A 25156-nucleotide genomic window follows, 5' to 3' on the forward strand; every position below is an offset into this window, starting at 1 on the left:
GGCATACCATAAACTATACATAATTAAATTGCATAACTTGATCAATAAAAATTTATGCACACTCAAGAAACCATGATCAAGGTAATTACCATATCTATTGACATCATTGCCCAGAGTTCCTTCATGCCCCTCCTATTCCCCACCACTGCCACAGGAAACCAGTGATCTGCTCGCTCTCACTATAGATTAGCATGCATTTTCTGAAGTTTTATATCAATGTCATCAAGTAGTATGCACTATTATCTATCTGGCCTTCATGCAGCACAATTGTTTTAATATTCCATCGTGATGTTACACACATTAGCATGTAACATCATTCCTTTTTATTTCTGGGGAGTAGTCAGCTGTATGGATATACCACATTTGTTCATTCATTCACTTGTGAATGGACATGTGAGCTGTCTGCAGTTTTCGGTTATTAAAAATAAAGTCGCTATGAACATTTATGAACAAGTATTCCTGTGAACATATTCTTTCCTTTTTCTTGGGTAAAGATCTGGAGTTAGAATGGCTAGATCATATGACAGTACCTCTTTCTTAAAGAAACTTCCAAACTGCTGTTTCCCAAAGCAGGTGGACCATTTTACATTCCCCAGTAGCATGTGAGAGTTCCAGTTCCTTCACGTGACAGCCATCACTTCACAGACCATTAAAAACAATGACATCTCGTGCAGTGATGTCTCACTGTGGTTGTAATTTGCATTTCTTCAATGATAAATGCTGATCTTTTGTATGTGCTTATTTATCACCCCCATAACCTCTTTGATGGAGTGCCTGCCCAAATATTTTGCCTACTTTTATTGGGTTGTTTCTCCATTATTTAATTTTGCGATATATATATATATATATGTGTGTGTGTGTGTGTGTGTGTGTGTGTGTATGTATTCTGGACACAAGTTCTGTATTGGATACATGATTTTCAGATATGTTGTCCTTAGGCTGTGGCTTCATTTTTCATTCTCTTCACAGTGACCTTCAAAGGCAGAGTTTTTCTAAAAGTATCCATTTTTTATTTTATGCATCATGCTTTTGGTTTTTTATCTAAGAAATATTTGCCTAATCCAAGGTCGCAAAGATGTTTCTATTTATTCCTAGAAGTACACAGCTTTAACTTTTACATTTAAATATATGAGATATGTAAACTTTTACAAGTTTGCCACTTTTGCTTTTCCTAAAACCATCCTGCAAATATAGCTTCCTTTCTTCCGCCCATGTTCATTTTCAGCATTCAACACTGGAGATAATAAGATTAGCAGGAAATATTTTCTCCCCTCAAGGACTGTACTTTTTTTATTTAGGAAAAACTGTGAATATATGCCAAAGTGGAGAAATTAATATAATGAATCTCCACAATGCCAACTAAAATTGTTGCTCCCCATCTGATTCTCCAAGGATGAAGTCACTAGTCACTACAGTCGCTGACCTTCAACACACCCTAAAAGGGGTTCAGGGTGGAGATCAGGAATAATGACCTCTAGACTCTGGGAAAAACTGTCAGAATAAGACTTCAGATAGTTAGTTCAGAAGATTTCATGAGCCCAAACAGCACTAAAATCATTAGCAGAGACATCTACTCCTTGTGACTAGCAGCAACCTTCTTTCAAAATATGTGCTTGAATCTTGAGAAAGAAGAATGGAACTGGAGGAATCAACTTGCCTGACTTCAGGCTCTACTACAAAGCCACAGTCATTAAGACAGTATGGTACTGGCACAAAGACAGAAATATAGATCAATGGAACAAAATAGAAAGCCCAGAGATAAATCCACACACCTATGGACACCTTATCTTTGACAAAGGAGGCAAGAATATACAATGGAGTAAAGACAATCTTTTTAACAAGTGGTGCTGGGAAAACTGGTCAACTACTTGTAAAAGAATGAAACTAGATCACTTTCTAACACCACACACAAAAATAAACTCAAAATGGATTAAAGATCTAAATGTAAGACCAGAAACTATAAAACTCCTAGAGGAGAACATAAGCGAAACACTCTCCGACATACATCACAGCAGGATCCTCTATGATCCACCTCCCAGAAAACTGGAAATAAAAGCAAAAATAAACAAATGGGATCTAATTAAAATTAAAAGCTTTTGCACAACAAAGGAAACTATAAGCAAGGTTAAAAGACAGCCTTCTGAATGGGAGAAAACAATAGCAAATGAAGCAACTGACAAACAACTGATCTCAAAAATATACAAGCAACTTATGCAGCTCAATTCCAGAAAAATAAATGACCCAATCAAAAAAATGGGCCAAAGAACTAAAAAGGCATTTCTCCAAAGAAGACATACGGATGGCTAACAAACACATGAAAACATGCTTAACATCACTCATTATAAGAGAAATGCAAATCAAGACCACAATGAGGTACCATTTCACACCAGTCAGAATGACTGCGATCCAAAAGTCTACAAGCAATAAATGCTGGAAAGGGTGTGGAGAAAAGGGAACCCTCTTACACTGTTGGTGGGAATGCAAACTAGTACCGCCACTATGGAAAACAGTATGGAGATTCCTTAAAAATTTGCAAATAGAGCTGCCTTATGATCCAGCAATCCCACTGCTGGGCATACACACCGAGGAAACCAGAATTGAAAGAGACATGTGTACCCCAATGTTCATCGCAGCACTGTTTATAATAGCCAGGACATGGAAACAACCTAGATGTCCATCAGCAGATGAATGGATAAGAAAGCTGTGGTACATATACACAATGGAGTATTACTCAGCCATTAAAAAGAATACATTTGAATCAGTTCTAATGAGATGGATGAAACTGAAGCCAATTATACAGAGTGAAGTAAGCCAGAAAGAAAAACCCCAATACAGTATACTGACACATATATATGGAATTTAGAAAGATGGTAATGATGACCCTGGATGCGAGACAGCAAAAGAGACACAGATGTATAGAACGGACTTTAGGACTCTGAGGGAGAGGGAGAGGGTGGGATGATTTGGGAGAATGGCATTGAAACATGTATACTATCATGTAAGAAATGAAGTGCCAGTCTATGTTCAATACAGGATATTGCAGCTGGTGCATGGGGATGATGCAGAGAGATGATATGGGGTGGGAGGTGGGAGGGGGATTCAGGATTGGGAGCTTGTATACACCTGTGTGGATTCATGTCAATGTATGGCAAAACCAATACAGTATTGTAAAGTAAAATAAAGTAAAAAAAAAAAATGTGCTTGATCACATGTATCCCCCTTCACCAAACTCACCCATATAATACTGACTTTCACTGCTACCTCTCTGGAGCAACTCCTCAGAACTATCTGAGACACTGTCTCCCAGGCTATAGTCCTCATTTGGCCCAAAAGAAAGCTTAACTCACAACTTTTATATTGTGCCTTTTTTTTTTTTCAGTTGGTTGGCTATAACATCAGTTCAACAATTTCCAAGATTTTGCCACATTTGCTTGATCTTACTTAAATTATCTTAAAAGCAAATCCTCTATGTTCTTTATAATGTATCTCTTTTAAAAAAATGTGTTTTCCTTATTCAACTACAATTCTATCAATACATCTAATTCCCAGTCCATCATCAATTTCCCTCAAAGTTCCCTTGGGCTTATCCTAGTAGGAAGGGCTCAAGGATGCTTCACTGAGGAGATAGTGCTGGGCAGAGCCCTGGAGTTGAAAATCGCAGGAATGTGTTTATGCCACTTTGGGCAGAGGAAGATATGGGTAAGGGAGGCTCAACCCATTCTATCCCATTACATGTGCTAAAATGCACACACACAAAAGGATGAATCCTTTCTACTCCACCTATGTTTTCCTTTGTTTGGTGCCAGGGAATTGGGTCCTGTGGTGGTATGCTACAAATAAATGCTTAATAGAACTGAGGACAGGTGACTGCTCTCGAGTGCTCCCAGCAAGAAAACAGTGGAAGAGATGAGAAATGTAGCAGATCTTGCTCAGGACCACTTTTGGGGAGTCCCACCCCACTTAAGCCTACTATCATCTTTTGGTCTCTCTATACCGAGAGAAAAAAGCAAATAAAACCTTATAAGGAACTTCATCTGGTCAGCCCAATTAGGGTCCCTGGGTTCCCGTGGTACCTAGTCACCACTTCAGAGCCCGCCTTTGGGAAAGTTTGCATTTCAAAGTAATCACTAGTGCCTTTGGATAAGAACTTGGGGAAATTGCTTTTTTGGACACAAGATCTTCCCTGCTGCAGAAAATCTTCCATTCTGGGCACCTTGATGGACAGAATCCAACATCACAGGAAGGTGCCACCCTTGGCCAAAGGATAGAGCACTTCTATCCTATGCATAATATATAAAGATGCAAAAACATTCCACTTGTTTTAGAAAGGGAGAAAACCACCAAAGTACTACAGTAAAAGGGAGAGAATCACTTAAGTCATATCTCTCAATCAGCAGTTACAGCATCAATTCACAGTAAATTTTAACTCAGCTAAAGATCCCCTCTGCAGCCATGAAATTAAAAGATGCTTGCTCCTTGGAAGAAAAGTTATGACTAACCTAGACAGCATATTAGAAACCAGAGACATTACTTTGCCAACAAAGGCCTGTCTAGTCAAAGCTATGGCTTTTCCTGTAGTCATGTATGGATGTGAGAGTTGGACTATAAAGAAAGCTAAGCGCTGAAGAACTGATGCTTTTGAACTGTGGTGTTGGAGAAGACTCTTGAGAGTCCCTTGGACTGCAAGGAGATCCAACCAGTCCATCCTAAAGGAAATCAGTTCTGAAGATTCATTGGAAGGACTGATGCTGAAGCTGAAACTCAATCCTTTGGTCACCTGATGTGAAGAACTGACTCATTTGAAAAGATCCTGATGCTGGGAAAGATTGAAGGCAGGAGAAGGGGACAACAGAGGATGAGATGGTTGGATGGCATCACAACTCAATGGACATGAGTTTGAGTAAACTCCAGGAGTTGGTGATGGATAAGGAGGTGTGGCATGCTGCAGTCCATGGGGTGGCAAAGAGCTGGACACTACTGAATGACTGAACTGAACTGAACTGAAAGATCTCCTCATTCCCTGACATAATATACAGGTCCTAGCCCAAAGCACAGAAAGTGCATCAGGAGCATTACCCATATCTAACACTGAAATATTCTCTTGGAAAATGTCATGAATAAGTATGACTGTACTCATTTGAGCAATAAGCCAACAGGGAATATTTTGTTTGCTTGTTTTTGAAGAAAAACAAAAGCAACATGAACCTGAACTTAATTAAAGTTGTTTGTAATTATTTAATTAGATTTATAACACTGAACATATTCATTCTGGCCAGGGACCCTTCTCTCTTCTAAAGGACTGGTTGGCAGAGATCTCATGTGCTTTGTGATTTTTCCTAATCCTTAATTTCATCTCCTGTTGAGGTGAGGATGCTCATAATCGTGTTCAGGTAATTGCTTTATCAAACGGTTTAATTGTGCATTCAACAGAACTGACAACAAGAAGGTTATTCTTCCTAATGCGTTTTGAACAAAAGCACTAACTAATTACATGGCATTCGATTTAGGGCGTTGGAGAAGAAGAAATGAAAACCTATTCTTCAAATCTTGGTTAAACACATGTTCGCATATACAGCATAGAAATAAGCGGTAAAATAATTAGTTGCATTGCTTCCTGCTGCTAGAACTTCGTAGCTAATCTGCATGTTGAAGCAGACCATGCAAATTCTGAGGATGCATTTTCACCATGAATGGCGTCTGAGCGCCTGTGCTTTCTGAAAACGTCATGATGACCATTTTGCCTGAAAATGTATCCTTAGGAGCCAAAAAGACTTATTTTGGCATGTTCCAAAAAGAACAACTGAGGATAGGCGTACCTCATGATTAGAAGGAAGTATTACAACATTAGGCCAAATGGTTTAAAAGATTTCTGAATCAAAATGGTGCTGAATCTACTTTATTTTAGATGAAATCCCTCTTCAACTAGATAACTAACATGTCTGGTATGGACCTGTATTATATGCTCCTTTTTGCCTACCATTTCTAGAAACACGTGCAGGCCAAGTTGTTTCAGTCGTGTCTGACTCTTTGTGACCCCATGGACTGTAGATCAGCAGGCTTCTCTGTCCATGGTATTCTCCAAGCAAGAATACTAGAGTGGGTTGCCACACCCTCCTCCAGGGGATCTTTCCAACCCAGGGACTGAATTGTGTCTCCAGCGGCTCCTGCGTCGTAGGCAGATTCTTTACCAGTGAGCCACCAGAGAAGCCCCTTCTAGAAACACAGTACACTTTAACACATTCTGATAAGCTCAAGCTAGTGTCATTTAGCTGAGGCCTGTAATGACACAAATATTTAATACTATTCAGTATTTTAAAAGGGGATTATGTGATACACTACTTCAAAAGTTTTATTCAGTCCAGTAAATACGCTTTCCCTCTTTTTTTTCTGGTTAAAACACACACACACACACACACAACAACACACACTACACTTGATCAAAGTGAAGGGTACAGTTAAGAGGGTCATGTGACCATAGTATTTAATTAAAGGATGGACACACAGTTCAAAAACAGCTGATTGGAATCCTTTCCTGGGATTGAAACACAGATATTGGCAAATTTCTTTGCATTTTCTAAGCTAGAAGGAAATAAATCTGGGGCTGTCAAAATCTATATTTCTTGCCAAGGGGAGAAAGCCTCTTGGCAGAATGAAGCCAAGCAGAGACAGACAAAGATGAGAAAGAAGGAAAGGCAGTGTTGTCAACACTGAATTTCCGCTTCCTTCTCTGAGGTCTGCCTACCCGCGTATACTTTCTAGCCTTGAATGCCAGTAAATCTTCATTTTTTGATGAAGCTAAGTTTGAGTTATGTTTCTGTCACTTGAAATCAAAAGCGTCCTGATGATACAGCTGGTATTTTATATTACTTTTCAGATGGTGTTTAACTCGTAGAAGTAAAGACTGTCACTCAAGAATCAGACAGACCATGGTTCAAATAACTACTTCTGCTGCCAAGAGCTGTGCTGACCCTGGCCAAAGTTTTACAAGTTCAGTTTTCTCCTCTTTGAGACTGCTAGTGGTCTCCACCACAAAAGTTTATTGTGAGAATTAGATGGAATAATGGAGAAAATTGAACACTACAGCACTTAGCACAATATCAGAGTATCTAATATATGTTCAATAATTAAGTACTATTGTTTTGCTCTTATTACCACTGTTGTTACTATTTAAAATGTTACTAGGGTAGAGGCTTCAAGATTACTCCAGTATACACTCCATTCTTCATTTTAATAATACCACTCTCAAATTTTAGCTGGGTATAGAGCTGCCCTGGAGAAGGCAATGGCAACCCACTTCAGTACTCTTGCCTGGAAAATCCCATGGATGGAGGAGCCTGGTAGGCTGCAGTCTGTGGGGTCTCAAACAGTCAGACATGACTGAGTGGCTTCACTTTCATTTTCACTTTCATGCATTGGAGAAGGAAATGGCAACCCATTCCAGTGTTCTTGCTTGGAGAATCCCAGGGACGGAGGAGCCTGGTGGGCTGCTGTCTGTGGGGTCGCACAGAGTCGGACACGACTGAAGTGACTTAGCAGTAGCAGCAGCAGCAGCATAGAGCTGCCCAGAAAGAAACCCTCATTTCCCAGCCTCCCCTGCAGCTTGGCACAGTCTTAGGATTAAGTTATGGCCAGCAGGATGTGAGCAGAAGGGACCTTAGCGACTTACAGACCTTGCTTCCTCTCTTCCTCCTCCTACCCGGCTGGGCACAGCGGCCACTTTGAATCCAGAAGCTCAACAGTTCCAACTGCTGAGGAAGACGAGACAATAAAGTAGAGGATGCTGGTCCTCGACAGTCTGGAGGCAGCAAGTTGGCCCCAGGCTGCTTATCTTTAGAATGTTTCCAAGAGAGAAAAGTAAAACTGTATCCCATTTAAGACTCTGTTCCATTTGGACTTTTGCTATAGCACCCAGAACATATACCCTAATATACAATGAATATTTTATATAGTATTTATTCCTGTTCCTTCCCAAAACCTCATGAAAGAGAAGAGGGAATGATAGCTAAACAAGGGCAAGAACTAATAGTTGAGGGTTTTCGTACTACAAACACTAACTTCTCACTATTTAGTGAGGCTCGGCACCCCCAGACTGAAGAAAGGATGATTAAAATCAATAAGACCTCAGGGTGTGGTTGGGATAAAAGCAAAGCTGGGGTGTCTGCCATGGAGGACTTGTCCCCAGACTTCAAGCTGGTTAATGTATACAACAAACTTGCTTAGAGTTGGTTAGATGCCACTAAGTATACCTCCAAAGACATAACACTTCTCATGTCAGCTTTTCTCTAAGCTACATAGAATTAAAATATTATTAGTGAAACCAGACCCAACTCCCTCATCAGACCTTTGATGTCCACGTGGTCTAGAGGCACATGATCCAACCCTCTCCTCCCACGATCACCTGAGAGCAGGTAGGGATGGGGTCGTGTAGTTCTTAGTTCCCCTACAGGGCTGTACACATAATTGCTGCTATACCTCTTGTTCCTGGGACCATGACCACTGCCATGGTGCTCCAGTTTCCTCCTGCACAAAATGTGCAAAGGCAAGCCTTCCACCTCACTGTCCAATCATCTTCTCTTCTGCATAGTCAAAAGTGAAGTCAGAGAAAAATATTGTATGTTAATGTGCATATGTGGAATCTAGAAAAATGGCATAAATGATCTTATTTGCAAAGCAGAAATAGCAGAGATATAGGAAACAAATGTATGGATACCAAGGAGGAGGGAGGTGGGATGAACTCAGAGATTGGGATTGACATATATATACACTATCAACAGTATATATAAAACAGATAACTAATAAGAACCTACTGTATAGTACAAGGAACTTCACTCAATGCTCTGCGGTGACCTAAATGGGAAGGAAATGCTAAAAGAAAAAAAAAGGGGGGGGGATATACGTATATATCTAGCTGATTGGCTTTGCTGTACAGCAGAAACTAGCAAAACATTGTAGAGCAACTATACGCCAATAAAAATTAATTTTAAAAAAAAGTGAGGCCCTCACCAAGGAGCCATTTGCAAGTGAAGACAATTTTCACCCAGCAAGTTCTGTGGAGACAGGGCTATCTAAAAATATCCCTGAGAACACTGACAGCATCGACGCAGCCAAAAAGCAGGGGAACTGCATATAAAAACCACCCATGCCTGCCATGGACGCAGGGCCACAGAAGTCTGCGGGAGACGAAGAAGACACACGAGCTTGATGCTGTCCTGAGAAGGCCCATAGATTCAGGCCTGGATTCATGCTAACCCTCAGAACAGCCTGTTCATGGGAAATCCGGCCAAGAGAGACTCCATTTGCCAAGAACTTCAAACATGACCTTTACTTGGTAGCAATTGTTGGAAACTATTAAGACGACTCTGAAAATAATATAATCCTCAGCGACAATATGTTGAAAGAAATGCCAAGCTTGTAAGGCAAGCTCTCTTTCCCCCTCCTTCATGTGCGCATTCTCAGAACAGAGGAGAACTGTCTTCCTCCACAGCGCTTCCTAACTGGGCATCTCTCTCCTGTATCCAGACAGAAAGGAGCCATTTGCTAATTGTTTCACAGCAGTTAATGAATAAACGTTGTTGGGAGGGGAGGGACAGAGCAGAGGAATGTTTGCCTGCCTGTTTCCCCAATCCCAACAGCCAGGCTGATGCCAGGGAACAAGGTTCCCAGGAACAAGCCGAGAAAGAACCCTCTCCTTCCTCCAGGTGGCTTCTGCCTCAATATGAGCAGGCCCAGCCCTGACAGCTGAGCTCTGGTCACATGGGTATAAAAATAGAGAGACATCAAGGAAATCCTATTAAAAGAGGTCTGACGAGGGAGGGGACTTCCCTAGCAGTTCAATGGTTAAGAATGCACACTTTCATTGTAAGGGGCATGAGTTCGATCCCTGGTCCAGAAACTAAGATCCTGTATCCCACATGATGTGGTTGAAAATAAATCAATTAAAAAAAAAACTATAAAAAAGGCCCAGCCAGGAGAGAGCCAGCAGGGCCAGAACATGGAGCCATGGGGAACTCCACCCCAGCTCCCTTCTGAGTTCCCAGGACCCCAGCATCATTCCACATCTGCTCACACTTTTCCCAAAGACATCTCCCCTCCAGAGGGAGGAAGAATTGAGACTGCCCACCTGAAGCCTGGGCTAACCAGACTTGTTCAGCTGCAGTGACGCTTCCCCTCTTACAGGTAAAATTACAAGTTAGCAGCCAGGACCCCAGGAGTTTTCATCTTTCTGTGCATTTAACAGCAGAGAAAGGCAAGGCACTCACAGATGCCAGGGTCCCTCTGGTTTAGTCCGAGGACACGGAGCCGTTGGTAAGAGCAAGTGCAAGTCCCACCGGGACCCAGATGGTGAAGACGTCCTTCTGTTGAGCTCAAAACTAAAATGACTCTCTATATTTGAAACTGAGACAGTTGCCAAGTCCAGCTATGACTTCTGAATTGCCTCTTCTGACTGCATTCTATCCCGCTCTGCAACCACCATACATACAGCCAGGGTGAGTGGAGGCAAAATATAGATCCTTAGTAAGACCACCAGGGTTCTTAGGGTGAAGTCCCACCCCTCTCACTTGGCCTTCAATGCCCTGGAAAAGTGGTCCCTGATAGTTTTCTAGCCTCATTTCTGTAGGTAGTTAAGCCACTATCCCCAGTACACGTGTGACACCACCACAGCAGTGCTTCAAGGGGGTTCTTGTTGTGTTTCATTTCTTCAACTCCCTCTTTCCTCTGATGAAATGAGCTCTCTATATCTCCCACCACAATCTGTACTCTGGGCGACTTCTTCCAGGTGAAAGATCTCAGTGAAGCATTGCTTCCCTCTAAGAAGACTACTCACACCTCCAAACTGGTTGAGATGGCCCTGTTCCGTGTCCCGCAGCACCCCAAACATCCCTTATCTGAACACCTAATGAAAGGAGACTGCTCTGTAACCTACCTTGCTTGTGAATTCTGTGAAAACAGGGCTTTGTCTTTTGCATCATCCCCAGAGTTTAGCAATATGTGTGACAGTAAGAAAGAATTCACTAAACACGTGCTGAATTTCTGGACTGCTTCGGTTTTCCTCGCCAGGACCTCAGGGCAAGTTAAATGATGAGGGTCATCCTTACTGCCTAGAAGCCACATCGAGGGGCAGGGTCCCCACCGTGCTTTACCATGCCAGGCCTCCACTTGCCTGTTCCCAGTGGTTTCTGTCCCTTATCTGTTGTGGGTTATGCTCTATAGAGTCTGAATACAGAGTCATTTATTGCCACGTAACATCTTATACCCCTTCATCTCCAGACTCTCTGCCTTCTTGTAGATTTTATCTTTGATCCTGGGGGAGTCACAGAGCTCTGATAGCATCCCTGGTGCCAGGTCACTGAAAGAGCCCTGCTACAGACAGAGGTTCTAAACGCATCTCCCTCTGTTCTAGGAGCTCCTGATCATTCAGGGTCCAGAGCAGAAAGAAAGTTTGTTTGATGGAACCTGAAGACACAAACACCAAGAGGACAGAGCTGACACCCTCTGTCCTCCCCCTGCTCCTGGCGGTGCTCCCCAGACTTCTGATCCGTCTGTGAAAGGGTTAGCACTTCCCCTGGAGGACTGTGATGGTTTCTTGCAGATTTCCTTGATGGTGGTGGGACTGGGTTGTGATACATTTTTGCCAAATTTTTCATGAGTTTGATTTGTGACATAAAATCACTTCTAGTTATACATGCACCGTGGTCTCCTCTGTCCTTTGTTTTTGAACCCAATAACCTCAAAAAGGTCATAACTCCAGGGGATGGGATGCCATTTGTTCACTAACAGTCAACTCATTCACTCTACTAACCGCCCATCTATTGGCGGTCCTCTGACAGCTTTGTCTGGGAGACTAAAATGTGCTCTTGAACCTCAGTAGAGAAGTGGTTGTGGACATAGGGGCAATAACTAAAGCACTCCAATAAGTGAACCTGACCAGTCTGAAATATCTCCCCTGAAAGGAAGTTTAATTGCACACCACAAGGGTTTAGAATTGGTCTTGGCTTCAGAGGTCTTGGGCAATCAACGCACACCTTCAGCATTTGATTCATTTCTTTTGGAAAGAGAGAATTTCAACTTTCAAGAAGTTAAGATAGAAAACTAGGAAACTAATGTCAAAAACCAATGTCCACACCATTTTTCTGGGCTTCCCAGGTGGTGCTAGTGGTAAAGAACCTGCCTGCCAATGCAGGAGATGTAACAGACTCGGGTTTGAACCCTGGGTTAGGAAGGTCCCCTGGAGGAGGGCATGGCAACACACTCCAGTATTCTTGCTTGGAGAATCCCATGGACAGAGGAGTCTGGCAGGCTATAGCCCATAGAATCATAGGGAGTCAGACACGACTGAAGCAACTTAGCACACACACACATACCATTTTTTCATTGCAGTGATGGCCCTCCACCAGCCCCTCCCTTCTGTTTAACTTGATTAGAATTGTATGATCACATATAACCAGGCAGGAAGCTTGATAATCAAACTCTGCCACTGCGCTTGACTCTTTGGTCCTCAGTTTACCCTACATGGAGAATGGGGAGAAGGGTACTACAACTTCTGATAAGAAGGCTTTAGATCTCTTCTTTTGCTCCAAGAAAAGATAGCTGACCAGGTCCGAGAAGCAGGACTGAGGTAGGTACAGGAATTCAGGGGCACTAGAGGAAAAACAGGCTGGGGCTGGAGCTGGAGCAGGCTTTGGAGCTCTACCCAGCAGACTCTGGAAGCCATTTCTCTTTTGAGGAATCATTCTTGATTCAAAGGAGCCTTCAAAATTCTGATCCTGCCTCTCAAACAAGCTATTTGTCACTACCTGTAAGCAAGCAACCTTCTCTAACACAAAAAGCCAACTTTCCTGCCCAAACTGCAGGGGGGCCCTGACCAGCAAACATTTGCAGAGACATTCCCTGGGCAACTGACAGCATTTCAAGCCACATCTGACAGGTTACGACTGCTCATTGTAGCTCAAGGGTCACGGGGAGCTAAAAGCACTTGAAGCTCCTCCTGTGAATGAGAGACAGAGGCGAGCAGGCAGGGTGTTGCTGGAGTCTGATGTGCAATGTGCCACTTGCCCAAACAGCCCCTGATCACTCACTGACACTTCATGGCTCGTCTCCAATCACAGACGCCAGGATCAGACAGTTCACTCCAGAGCTGGAGGGAATAACTGAAGAGCACAAACTGGAGCTTCACAAAGACAGACTTGTTGCAAGGAGCCCCTCCCTGCCAGGGCCCCCAGGCAGGGTGTTTAGCTAAGCAGCTTGGCCCAGGGTGGGGATGGCTGGTTTCTCTCAGTCACCAAGCTCTCTGGAACCCAATCACTAAAATTCGGGAAGAGCTGCACAAACTGGAATCTCACCGCTCCTTCTCAGTGGGAATCTGCAAGGGCTCCTCTCTTGTCCACGACACTGAGCACCCACTGTGTGTCCTTTGCCTGGTGAAGGCAGATGGGCATTGTTTCTGCCTCTGGGGCTACACACTCTTAAGACAGACATGGGAAAGAAGGTGCTTACAGTAACAAGTGTCCCACAAGCTTGGCACAGTCCAGCCACCTGCTCACCTTCCTAGCTTTGACTGAAGGTCTCCTCCTGGACCATTTTCACATCCTCTGTTTCCTCCTCCCCTGTGCCTGTCCCTGTATTGTCAGAGCCACCATCAGGGCATGCTCTCAGTTCTCTGAATTCATCATCCTGCCGTAGAGCCTTGGCCCATGCTATCTTTTCTATCTAGAACATTTTTCTGGTTCCTTCAGGATCAGGGAAGCAGGGAACAGGGGGAGGTGGGCATACTTAGCCAGGCTGGGCTAGGCCATCTGGCCAGGATGTTCTGGCTATGATTCTGGGTGGAGAAGCTGTAATTCACACAGCATGTCTCAGGTTGTTGGGGTGGGGGTAAGGATTACAGACAGACTCAGGTCAGGAGGAAGGACCAACATGCTTGTTTCCACTCCATCATACAGTCCCAAGCACCCGGCACAGAGGCTGGCGCGTAGGAAGGGCTCTAGCGAGACCTGCTGAAAGAACAAATGAATGAGTACCAAGCAGCAACGACGGTACTGAGCTCCTGAAGCAGATTACACAAGTCTGGGTCCAAGCGAGACAAACCTTCCGGCTTCTGCTTTGTTACATATATTCCCTTTGGTGAGAAAAACGTGAAAAACAGAGAGGATAAAAGTCTACTTTCAGTGAATAATAAGACATGACTCACATCAAGAAGAGTCAGTAGAAAAGCCTGGCACAGCCTCACTGTAATCCAAATAAGCTTCCAAGGACAGCAGAGGGGACCCCCGGCCTGTGCCATCTCCATGGTGTAAAGATCAGATGATGAGGGGGCCACAAAGAATGGAAGCCATGCACCACGTGGTGGGGAACAGACAGAGGTGGGACCAGCATAACAGCCCAAGCCCAAGGACCACACAGCAACGTGGCCACAAACGCCCAAGGAGTCAGCATCTGCGACTTTTGTCAGCCCCGACTCTATTCTGCAAATGAATCTTACACAGGAAACAAGGAGATGAAAGTGGGACAGCTGTGGCTAGAGGAGATGCGAGGGCCAGAGCCTCACTCCTTGCCCCCCACCCACCTCTCATAGAAAGTTCCTGAGACTCCTACACACAGCTCTTCACATGTAGCATTAAGGACGGTATTGACTTATATTTGTTGAATAAAAGAACAAATAGGTAAACCCTTATCAATTTCATGGTTTCTTTTTTTCTACCATTCATTAACCCAGTGAAATGTCCATTCCTAAACACAGATGGACAACCTTCATCCAAGGAGACAATTTGGAGTTCCAAGAACAAAATCTCCCTCCTTCACCCCAGTGATCCCTGCCCCTCTGCCTCTAATTCCTTTTATTAGAGCCCAGATGAAAAGCTCCTCTTCTTTTCCTCATCACTCCAATAAGAAGAAACAGACCCACTTTATCCCTAGTTCCTTTTCTATGAAACCATTTTTTCTTCATCGGTTTGAGTTAAAATGACCAGGCTCCATACTAGCAAGCCCCCTCCCACTAGACTGCAAGGCCTGAAGTCCCCAGAGAAAGGAACGGCAGACCCTCTAGCCCTGGGTCTGGTGTCACACTGGGTGCATTCTAGATACACAATAAATGCTGCTTAAACATGTGTGACATCACCCACCTTCCTTTCACCTCACCATCCCTAAGACGTGGTGTCCCCCTCATGGGTCCCCCTCATATCCTGGCTACCCATCAGCGAGGCTGAATGACTCACACCTTTGGAACAGTTTGCTCCCTCATCTCCTCCAGGAAGCTGGGCTAGATTCACTTCAGGATCACACACCACTCTTGGAATCACCCTTCTTCCCCTTAGCCCTTGATCACTCCGGTTACATAGATCATAATGATTTTATCTCAGCTCTTCGGTCAAAGGGTCTATTCCTGTGGCAGCTTATCAAAGACAAGACTCCAAGTCCACCGAGATTCACAGGGTCCCGTTTCCGCCCAGAGAGCCTTGTCAGAACAAGCAGACACAGAGTACTTCTTGATGACCAAAAAAAAAAAGGACAATGAAGAAAACTGACCTTGGATGTATAGGTGTGGCCATCGGAGCCACAGACCATGGCTGACTGTGCCGCGGGGCAGGGCTTGCACTTGACCAGATTCGAAGGTCCGACCCAGTGCTTGTGGACCACTGTCCCCTTCTTTTGCCTGAGGATGAGAAAAAGAGGGCATAAGTAACTGTCGCTTCAGTTTCCAGGGTCTTTCTCCTCCAGGTTACCTGGATAAGGGCCAAATCAAAGAAGGCTGGTCAAACAGTCCAGCGCATCCCCAAGTCCCCTGGCTAGCACCAGCACTGAGTCCAGCCCACTGACAGCAGGCAGAAGACAGCTCCAAAACCCTAGGTTTACCCACCAGATGCACAGGAGAAAGCAATGTGGCCACTAAAAATGTTGTAAACACATGACTTATTTTTTTTAATTGGAATATAATTGCTTTACGAGGTTGCGCCAGTTTCTGCTGTATAGTGCAATGAATCAGCTATAGGTCTACATATATCCCCTCCCTCTTGAACCTCCCTCCCACCTTCTCACCCCCCCATCCCACCCATCCAAGCCAGCATGGAGCGCTGAGCTCCCTGTGCTGAAGAGACATTGACAACACACTAGAAAGACGATGAGAAGCCGACTCTGTCAGTTCCTCCAGCCCCCTGCGGAGGGGGGCAGATCGCAGGTGTCCCCACACAGCACCCAGAGCCTCAGATGCCTCCGGGGCTGATGAGCATCCTCCGGGCAGGAGGACGCACAGACGACTCAGAGAGCAGTCTAGATAGAAGCGTGTCTCCAAACACAACCAAACGGCTTTATCACAGCTGTGGGAAAGCATCTCTGGATACGTTTCAAAGCCGTTTCAGTCCAGCTTTCAATTTGCCATGCGACAGCGGCTCTGAGGTGATGTCACTTTCAGCTGCTAAAATCATCAGAATTCTACTCTTTCATTCCAGCTCCGGCATCCCCCTAGCCTAACCTTTGTCATAATGATAAATGGCGCTATTAGGATGGCTTATGTCCACGGAAAGAGCCCTGTCCTCATATCATAAACCACCAAAATCAAGGCCTGCAGTTACAGCCGCCCTTCCTCTCTTAGAGGAGCTGCCTTCCCAGCAAATCACTGGGAGCCACGTCCCCGGCCGAGCGGCCAGGGCTGGGTGGCAGACAGGCAAGGCAGGTGGGTACTGTGCCCTTGACGCACTTTGCTTGGGCCATCCTGCGAGGGGCTTAGTTGGGCTCCAGAGTCAGAAAATACAGGTCCAGACAGCTCTGCCACTTACCGTGCCATCACAGCAGGATATGTCACCCTGTAAGTCTCAGTTTCCTTATCTGTAAAGTGGGGGGTGGGGGGGAGGGCAAGGACTAGCATCTCCTTCAAGCGGATAGTATGAGGATTAAAATGGCTGATGTATGTGAATGACTCAGTACAATGCCTGGAAAAAAGGGAGCAATCCAAATGTCGTTCCCATTATTATTATTGTTTCATGGCTGTGTTGTGTCCTACTCTTTGTGACCCTGTGGGCTGTAGCCTGCCAGGCTCCTCTGTCCACGGGATTTCCCAGGCAAGAATACTGGAGTGGTTCCCATTTCCTTCTCAAGATTGCCTTTTTTTTTTTTTTTTTTACTTTATTTTGCTTTACAATACTGTATTGGTTTTGCCATACATTGACATGAATCAGCCACTGGTGTACATGAGTTCCCAGTCCTGAACCCCCTTCCCACCTCCCACCCCATATCATCAGACCCCGTGCACCAGCCCCAAGCATCCTGTATCCTGTATCGAACATAGACTGGTGATTCGTTTCTTACCTGATAGTATACATGTCTCAACGCCATTCTCCCAAATCATCCCACCCTCTCCCTCTCCCACAGAGTCTGAAAGTCCGTTCTATACATCTGTGTCTCTTTTAATCCAAGGATAGAACCCACATCCCTTGCACTGGCAAAGTGAATTCTTTACCACTGAGTCATCAGGGAAGCCCATTATCAGCATTATTTGCCCCATTAGATGGAGCTGTAAGGAATGACAGCACCATTGCCATAGAAATATGACTTAAGTCTAAGGCCCTAGGTTTGGAGTTGGTGCTGAACTCCCCAGAACTCACGGGCCACAAGGAGTAAATCTTTTCTGCCAAGTGTAGAAGGGATCTTCAGCACCTTGGGAATTCAGGTTTGGCATCTGATGTGACCTACCCTCTTCCAAATGAAGGACAGTGAGACACAAATGGCATCCACCAACTTGGTTCTTATCCTACCTCAATCCTGTCCCAGCAATTTGTGGGAGGCAGTAAGAGGAAGGAGGCCTGCTTGGGGAATTATTGGGTTGGCCCAAAAGTTCACACGCTTATGGGAAACCCGAATGAACTTTCAGGCCAACCCAATACCTTGGCGGTTGACATCAGGAGGGTGGCCACACCACACCCAGTGCACAAAACCTTAGAGAAACTGGGGACCCCAGGCCAGACGGGGCCATAGGCTGAGCCCATCTGAACAACGACCTGGGAAAGGAAGTCCTATGAGGGCACCTGGGGATGCCTGGTCCAGATGACTCATGTTACTCACAGGGACAACTAAAGCCAAGCCGGGGAAGGGTTTGCCCACCGGAAAGGATCGGTGGCTAGGTGATGGTGACAATCACACAGCCACAGAGTGTCGGGGATGGCTTTCCTTCGACCCTCCTCAGACACACCTAGATGACTCACCTGAAAATTCGCTGGGGGCACCTACACGTTCACCACCAGGGCTCCTCTCTCCAACGCCTCCCTGCTTCCTCAGCAGTTACTCACCTTGTCCCTGCCTCTCTGTCTGGAATAAAAACATCTGCTGTTCACATTTCTAAACCACATGGATATGCGTCTCCTATTATCTTTAACCAAACACACTTTCTTCTTTCAAGATGTGTTCTGGACTACGGAAAAAGGGATGGGAGGGGATGGGACTCCACGCAGCAGACAAGCAGGCTGCCGGCACGGGCTTTAATCTCGGAGTGGGTGATTCCTCCAGAAGAACACCACACATTTATCATCATTCTCACAGCAGATTGTCTGAGGCTGATAATGAATCAGCAAATACAGGCAGCAGTTCTGTGTCTGGCAGCCTCTCTCCTGGGTCAGTCCCCAGCGTGTGCCCCCACAGCCAAAGTAATTCTTGTTTTGAGTTCCCAGAAAGTGGTGATAAAGTCTAGAGAGTGGGCAGCTTTGCTGGAGCAGACTACCATGTGCAATGATGCCCCAGAGGAAGGCAGATGGCAGGAGCTTAGTCAAAGGCAGGCCAGGGAGAAGTAAACGCTGAGTCACTGGCATTAAAGAAAAGATAGAACTATCAATTAATCACCAGCCAGTAATGATGGGTCATCCCTGTCTCTGGACCTGGATTTCACCATTAAATACATTAAGTGGAGACAAAGAGATGAGGCTTTCTAGGGCTTCCTAGTGGTCTGGTGCATCAAGGATGCTCAATATAGCCTTGTTGAGTGAGTGGGTGGATTCCTGAGTGCTGACCACTGCAGTGGTTACTAGCAGTTAATCACCAAATCACAGACTATCTGAGCCTGAAAATCCCTTAAAATGAATCTAGTCTAAGGACTGTAGTTTATAAATGAGAAATTGGACACATAAGTGAATAGCTGAAAGGAAGTGCCCAGTGTCACAAAGAGATACAGGTAAGTTACTTCATATACATTTGTCAGGTTGAAGTTCCCCTGAAATTGACTGCATTTCTCTGGGACCATTTTAATTCCCTACTTTGGCATCTATATTTTCACCATCAGGGCTCAGTCTTATCAATAAAGCCCTTCTGAAACACTGTCCCTGACTCTACACCTGTGGAGGAGGAAGCTCTCTCTCATACCCCATGCCAGGTGGTCATGGATCATGCCCAGGAGGAACCACCTCTGACCCTGGGATGCCCTGGGGACTAAGGGTACAAAGGCCAAAGCATGCTGAGTTTTCCCAGTTTTAATGAGACAAGCATACCTGTTACATTCAGACAAACCCAAGTGTTTCTTATTCCACTAGGACTCACGAGAAAATGGCACACAAACCAGTACTCTCTGTCCAGAGGCCAAATTACACAAAGTAATGTACAAGTAGATGTGAGCCCAAGGAAGCATAACTCTCCTGGTTATTGTGTATATATTTCAATCCCCACAATTCAGTGCAAACTGTAAAAAATAACCAACCCAGGTGAGGCAAGGGACTAAGCTTTCAGACTCTCAGATATTTCACTTCTTGAGTCAATGAAGAGTGAAATCCGATGAAGGTGTCTTGATGGCACTGCTATTCCCAATGTCACAGACATTCATCAACTGGGGCAACACAAGCAATTTAGTCTGGGAGGCAGGCTGCCAGCCCTCCCTTTGGCCTCAAAACCCTAACTCCACCCCAGTCTGGCTGGTGCTGGGGGCAGCCACGCCTCCTACCCTATTCAGTGCCCCACACAGAACATCTCAACTGACAAGGGAAGACAATCAGGAGATCACCAGCATCGCTTCCTCTCTTTCGGTCAATTGCTTATCCTTAATCTTTTTTTTTTTTTTTAAGTTTACCAAAATTCCCAGCATGTATGTATGCTTTTGAAGCAGTGTGATAATTCTTAAGGATAAATCTGATGATGCGATTCCCATGCTTAAAGGCTCCATCTTCTCACCTCCTAGGGCCTGTCTGAACTTCTAGTTTTGGCGTTAAACTGACCGAGCCTATCTTCACGGGGCCACTTCCCTCCCCAACCCTCCACCACACACATCCATGCATATGTAAACATACCCCCATACATGCACACACACACACACACACACACACATGCACACACATTCTTGCATGTAGACATGGACACACACACACCCATGTATGCATGCACACGTGTACATACACGCCCGCCAACACCAAAGATTTTTGCTCCAGCCACTCTTTGCTACTTCCCAGAGCCCACCAAAGAACTCTGCACCATCATGCAGACTTTCCCCAGATCTGAAACACGTTCATCCCCACCCACGTTTCTCCCCATCACTCCAGCCTGCCTCATAAGGCTTTCTTCAAGGCCCAGTTCAAAACTCCCCTCCCCCAGGAAGCCACCCAGGGCCCTTCCAACAGGCAGGCAGGCTGCACTTCCAGTCCAGCATGGTCCTGTGATCACTTGCGGTCCCCAACTAGCCTGTAAGCAAGCATCTTTATTAGGCTGGATCAATGTTAAGATGCTACTATGATTCAGACAGGACCTGGGGTACACCCAAGCTAAAAGCCTTGGAGCCCATCCTGGACATTCCCTTCCCTGCCCTCACCACTTCTCCCCATAACTCAAGTCCTACTGATTCTATCCCCAGCCAGCCACATCAGCCCCTTACATATGTCATGCTAACTTGAATCTGTATGACTTGGTAAATAAGTGCTTTCTACCTATACAGCAAATGTCTGCCCCTTGCCCAAGCTTCAGATCTCCTGCTTCCCAGGGAGTTCCTTTTCCCCCTGGGAGCCCTACCCCAAGAAGAATTAACCATGTGTGTGCATCTGACAATGCTCAGTAGTTTCAGTTGTGTCTGACTCTTTGCAACGCTATGGACTGTGGTCCGCCAGGCAACTCTATCCACGAGATTCTCTAAGCAAGAACACCCAAGTGGGGAGCTGTGCCCTTCTCCAGGGGGTCTTCCTGACCCAGGAATCAAACCCATGTCTCCTGCATTGCAGGCAGATTCTTCACCAATGAGCCACCAGGGAAGCCCAGCGTTAATCATGTTCATATCCAAATGTGATGGTCGCCACAGCACAAAGCAGTTCACTGTGTGTCTGTCTTCCACAATGAATTGCACGTTCCTCAAGGAGAGTGACTGGGCCTTAATCATATTTGTGATCCTGGGGCTTGGAAACATGGTTGACCCTTGGGACATGGGTGTGCTCAGTGAAATACATGAATTTATTAATTTGGACCTTCAGAATTTTCTCCTATTTCTGGAAATTATTAGCACTAACTGGAAGACAAAAATAGCATGTGGTTTAAGCAGCAAGAATTCAATAGACTGAGAAATTCTAATTCAGACTTGAAAAACAATTAGCAAAAATGTCTAAAGACAACAGGGAAGCGAGTAGAGGGCTCTCCTGTATAGCTGAGGGCTAAGGGACTCCCCATCTTCTGGAAGTAGGTTGCCTCCAAAGCTAGGAGAGGACCTCCAAAGCACAGCTTCCAAATTCCCAACTGGTAATAATTTTCCAATCTGGGAATGAAAAATGAGAATTCTCAAGAAATCTTCAGTGTTGCTGAAATAATTTTTTCTATATTCTTTTCAATACTATATTTAAGTGGTTTTTTTAAAGCAAATAGGATATAGTAAGTTTAGTAGTATTTATAAAGAAATGTAGCTTAAAGTGAAAATTCAAATACTAGAAATTGCCAGCAAACACTGGTGGGTGGTGTTCAAATACTGTGATACTTGGACCTCCTAGCAAGCTAACAGCATGGCACAGAATCATTTGTTGACATTTGTTCTAAAGCTACTTTTTGGAACACCACTCAGAGGATTTCCATAAGGTATGCTGTGCAAATACATTTATTAATATTCATTTTATTTACAAGAGCAACTCACCACTGGCAGCAGAGTGGATGATGACTGCATTATTATGAGATGAAAATAACTACAAGCAAGACAGACCAGATCATGACAGCTCTTTCCTGTCCTAGTTCCTGGCAACTGGTTGACCAGTTGACCTGGTTGACCTTAACCTTCAAGTCCACTTTTCAGCATTTCCCACTCTTGCCTCCCACTGGACCCTGCCACTCCTCACTCCGAGATCCCAACCCTCACCACCTGAGGCAGGTCCCAAACCCTGCCACTTTCCCACGTGACAAGCAAGGGAATCTTTGATGACATGAGTTGTAACTCAGTATTTCATTTGACCGTGGGCAGAATAGGGTCATAATCAGGGCCCACAGTAAAGCAGTATCAGAACAAAGACTTCCACAGTAATTTTTCCAGCAATAAATATATATGCCAGTATAAACTTCCTGATATCAATCCCAGAGGATGAAATTCAACATTGTATATCAAAAATACTTGCACGATGGAGCAGGGCTGGGGGCCACTAAGACTGTCTATAGAATTGCTGACTTTTTTCAGTTATTGAAGAAGACAAGACCACTTCATTTTATTCAATACACTGTACATTCTAAACATGTTTGCATAACTTTTGATAGAACTGTTTTACTCTGCATATGAACAGCTGGTAAAAGAGGAAAGCAAATTCCAGATCACAAATAGTAGCAGCAACACTGCAGCTGTTTTACATGACTGCTAGACATCCCTCTAAATGCTGAGCACACTTCCCTGACTCCTCACCCACAATGACCCCCTGGCGGTAGATGCTGTCATTAACCCATTTTATAGAAGGAAAAAAAGCAGAGGTCTGCTTAACCAGTCCCAGTCCCTTCTTCTCTGACCTGTTTTTGTTCTCTCATCAAATCTCTACGGCAGACCTTTCAGTTCAGAGGCCTGGAGAACCCACCCAGGAGCCAACTCTTTCCAGTAATCACAGTGTCTGTTTGCTGGCAGCCAGGATCACTGCATCTTATTATCATGTTAATATCAAACTGCCCATTGAAAACCAAGATTGAATTTGTTTGCAAAATCAGAACTAATTGCTTCTGAAACAAGGATGGAAGATACTCAGATAGTTGATATGGTGACTATGTTGAACCAGAGACAAAATAATGAATGCTAATGAAAAGGGAAAATATGTTAACCATTGAAATAATCTGTCCTATAAAATGAAGCTATAATTTGTCCATTGTTAGGGTTATTTGAGTCATTATACTAAGTCATAAAATGACACAGGAGGAGTATAATGGCTTGTGTCATTTCAAAAGCTGCTTTGTGAGACAGACAGACTCCCACATGAGACACGCTGCCTCCTGGTATCTGTGGGCTCAGGAGTCTCTTTCCCAAATGAAGAAGGTCCCAGATATAAGATCCTGTCCAGAAAGAGTTCAGGTTTCCTAATAAACGGATGCCTATTAGAGAACTGTGGGAAAAACGCCCAGTCTCTGTGGAATAAACTGTTGAGCACCTTGGAGTGTTGTAAGCACCATCAGGCACTCACATGGTGCAAACACAAGCTGTTTACAGAAGCTTAAAATTTTAAAGGGCAAATATATAATAATGAGCATAGCAGTTAAACATTTATTGAGGCCTTATTATTCTGCTGGTACTATTATTACTACCAGCAAGAGTAAGTAACATGTTCTGAGCTCTCACAATGTTCCAGGCCCTTTACATGAACTGTCACATTCACAGCTGCCAGCAGCTCCAAGGAGAAGAGTGATGGTGGAAATGGGAAGAAGCGTGAGGAGTGAGCCAGGGAGACTTTTTGAGCAAAGCAGACCTACTGGATGGGAAGGTGGACCCTGGTCATCAGGGGGAAGCACCTACTAATTCACTGATTCAGGCATGCACATCACTCACAGTAAGCCAGCACCCTGTGTGGCTTCATTCCATCTAGCGTGGCCCAAGTAAGGAGGCTGAGCGTGTGGTATCTTCCAGGTCAAGGCTCAAATGCATCAGAAGAGACAAGCAGGTGCCAGAATCAACAGAAAGCCCTCAATGCCCCGGCATACTCCCAAGCCACCACCACATCAGCTTACTAAAGCGCCTTCAAACCCATAGGAAAATATATGTATTTTTAGTGTTTAGAGCAGAATCAGGGCCACCAAAAAGATACGTGGCTGGTATGGATGCAGTTCCAAAACCAGGAACCTCTGTGTGTGTGTGTGTGTGTGTGTGTGTGTGTCTGTGTGTGTGTGTGTGTGTGTGTGTGTGTCTGTGTGTGTGTGTGTGTGTGTGTGTGTGTGTGTGAATGTCAACCTCTGGCCCGCAGTTCATTCCAACTTGAGCCTCTGAGACCTGCTTTCACCTGAGCTGTGTGACGGCCCAGGCAGCTGGGAAAGCATCTAGCCTTCACAGATGACGAGACTCAATAGCCAGAGGACAGTTTCCAAAGCATTGTGTGTGCGTGTAGAAGAGAGCTGGGAATGCGTTAAGAGGGCACGTACCAGGGAGCACACCCTCGGCCAGGTAGAACGGAGGGTGTGAGAAAGGGAATTTCAGCTTTGTTGCTCCATATGTCTAGTATCTGACTCTAGACCAGTTATTGCTGGTTTAATCTGTCCAAAATCTAAACATGGAAGGCATTTTCAGAAATTTAAAAGAAATGCATGTTGTCAAGCCTACCCCTCACTGCCAGCCCTGCATCTCTCCAGTAATGTTTGAAAAAGCCAAGGTGATTGAAACAGAAGAAAGATCTTTCAGGTGCAGGAAGGAGGGCTGAATAAAGGAGGTTCATCTGCATCAAAGCATTGGGGAATACTCAAAGATTCTAGTGAAGACCAACAGGTCAGATCTATTTGAACTAAGTTTCTACATTACTGTATTTTCAGGGCCTATTTAAGCAAAGCTATCAAAGCTGAAGGTATAATTATTCCAAAGGTGGTTAGGATCCTGGAGATAGTCTGTTTACTAAACATTCATAATAAACATACTGTGCTGTGCTGTGCTTAGTCACTCAGTCATGTCCAAATCTCTGTGACCCCATGGACTGTAGCCTGCCAGGCTCCTCTATCCATAGGGATTCTCCAGGCAAGAATACTGGAGTGGGTTGTCATGCCCTCCTCCAGGGGATCTTCCCAA

The 25156-nt window shown here is 44.8% G+C and overlaps 1 protein-coding gene across 1 annotated transcript in view; it reads right to left on the reverse strand.

Moving 5' to 3' along the window:
• The window catches only part of SPOCK1 (SPARC (osteonectin), cwcv and kazal like domains proteoglycan 1), a 591932-nt gene that overhangs the window by 165222 nt on the left and 401554 nt on the right, over nucleotides 1-25156 (reverse strand). Inside the window, exon 5 of the mRNA XM_069592146.1 lies at nucleotides 15523-15649. Coding sequence (XP_069448247.1) covers nucleotides 15523-15649 — 127 coding nt within the window. The remainder of the gene's footprint in view (nucleotides 1-15522; nucleotides 15650-25156) is intronic.

This window comes from Ovis canadensis, chromosome 5, assembly GCF_042477335.2.
Source record: "Ovis canadensis isolate MfBH-ARS-UI-01 breed Bighorn chromosome 5, ARS-UI_OviCan_v2, whole genome shotgun sequence".
In the NCBI taxonomy this organism is placed as follows: Eukaryota; Metazoa; Chordata; class Mammalia; order Artiodactyla; family Bovidae; genus Ovis; species Ovis canadensis.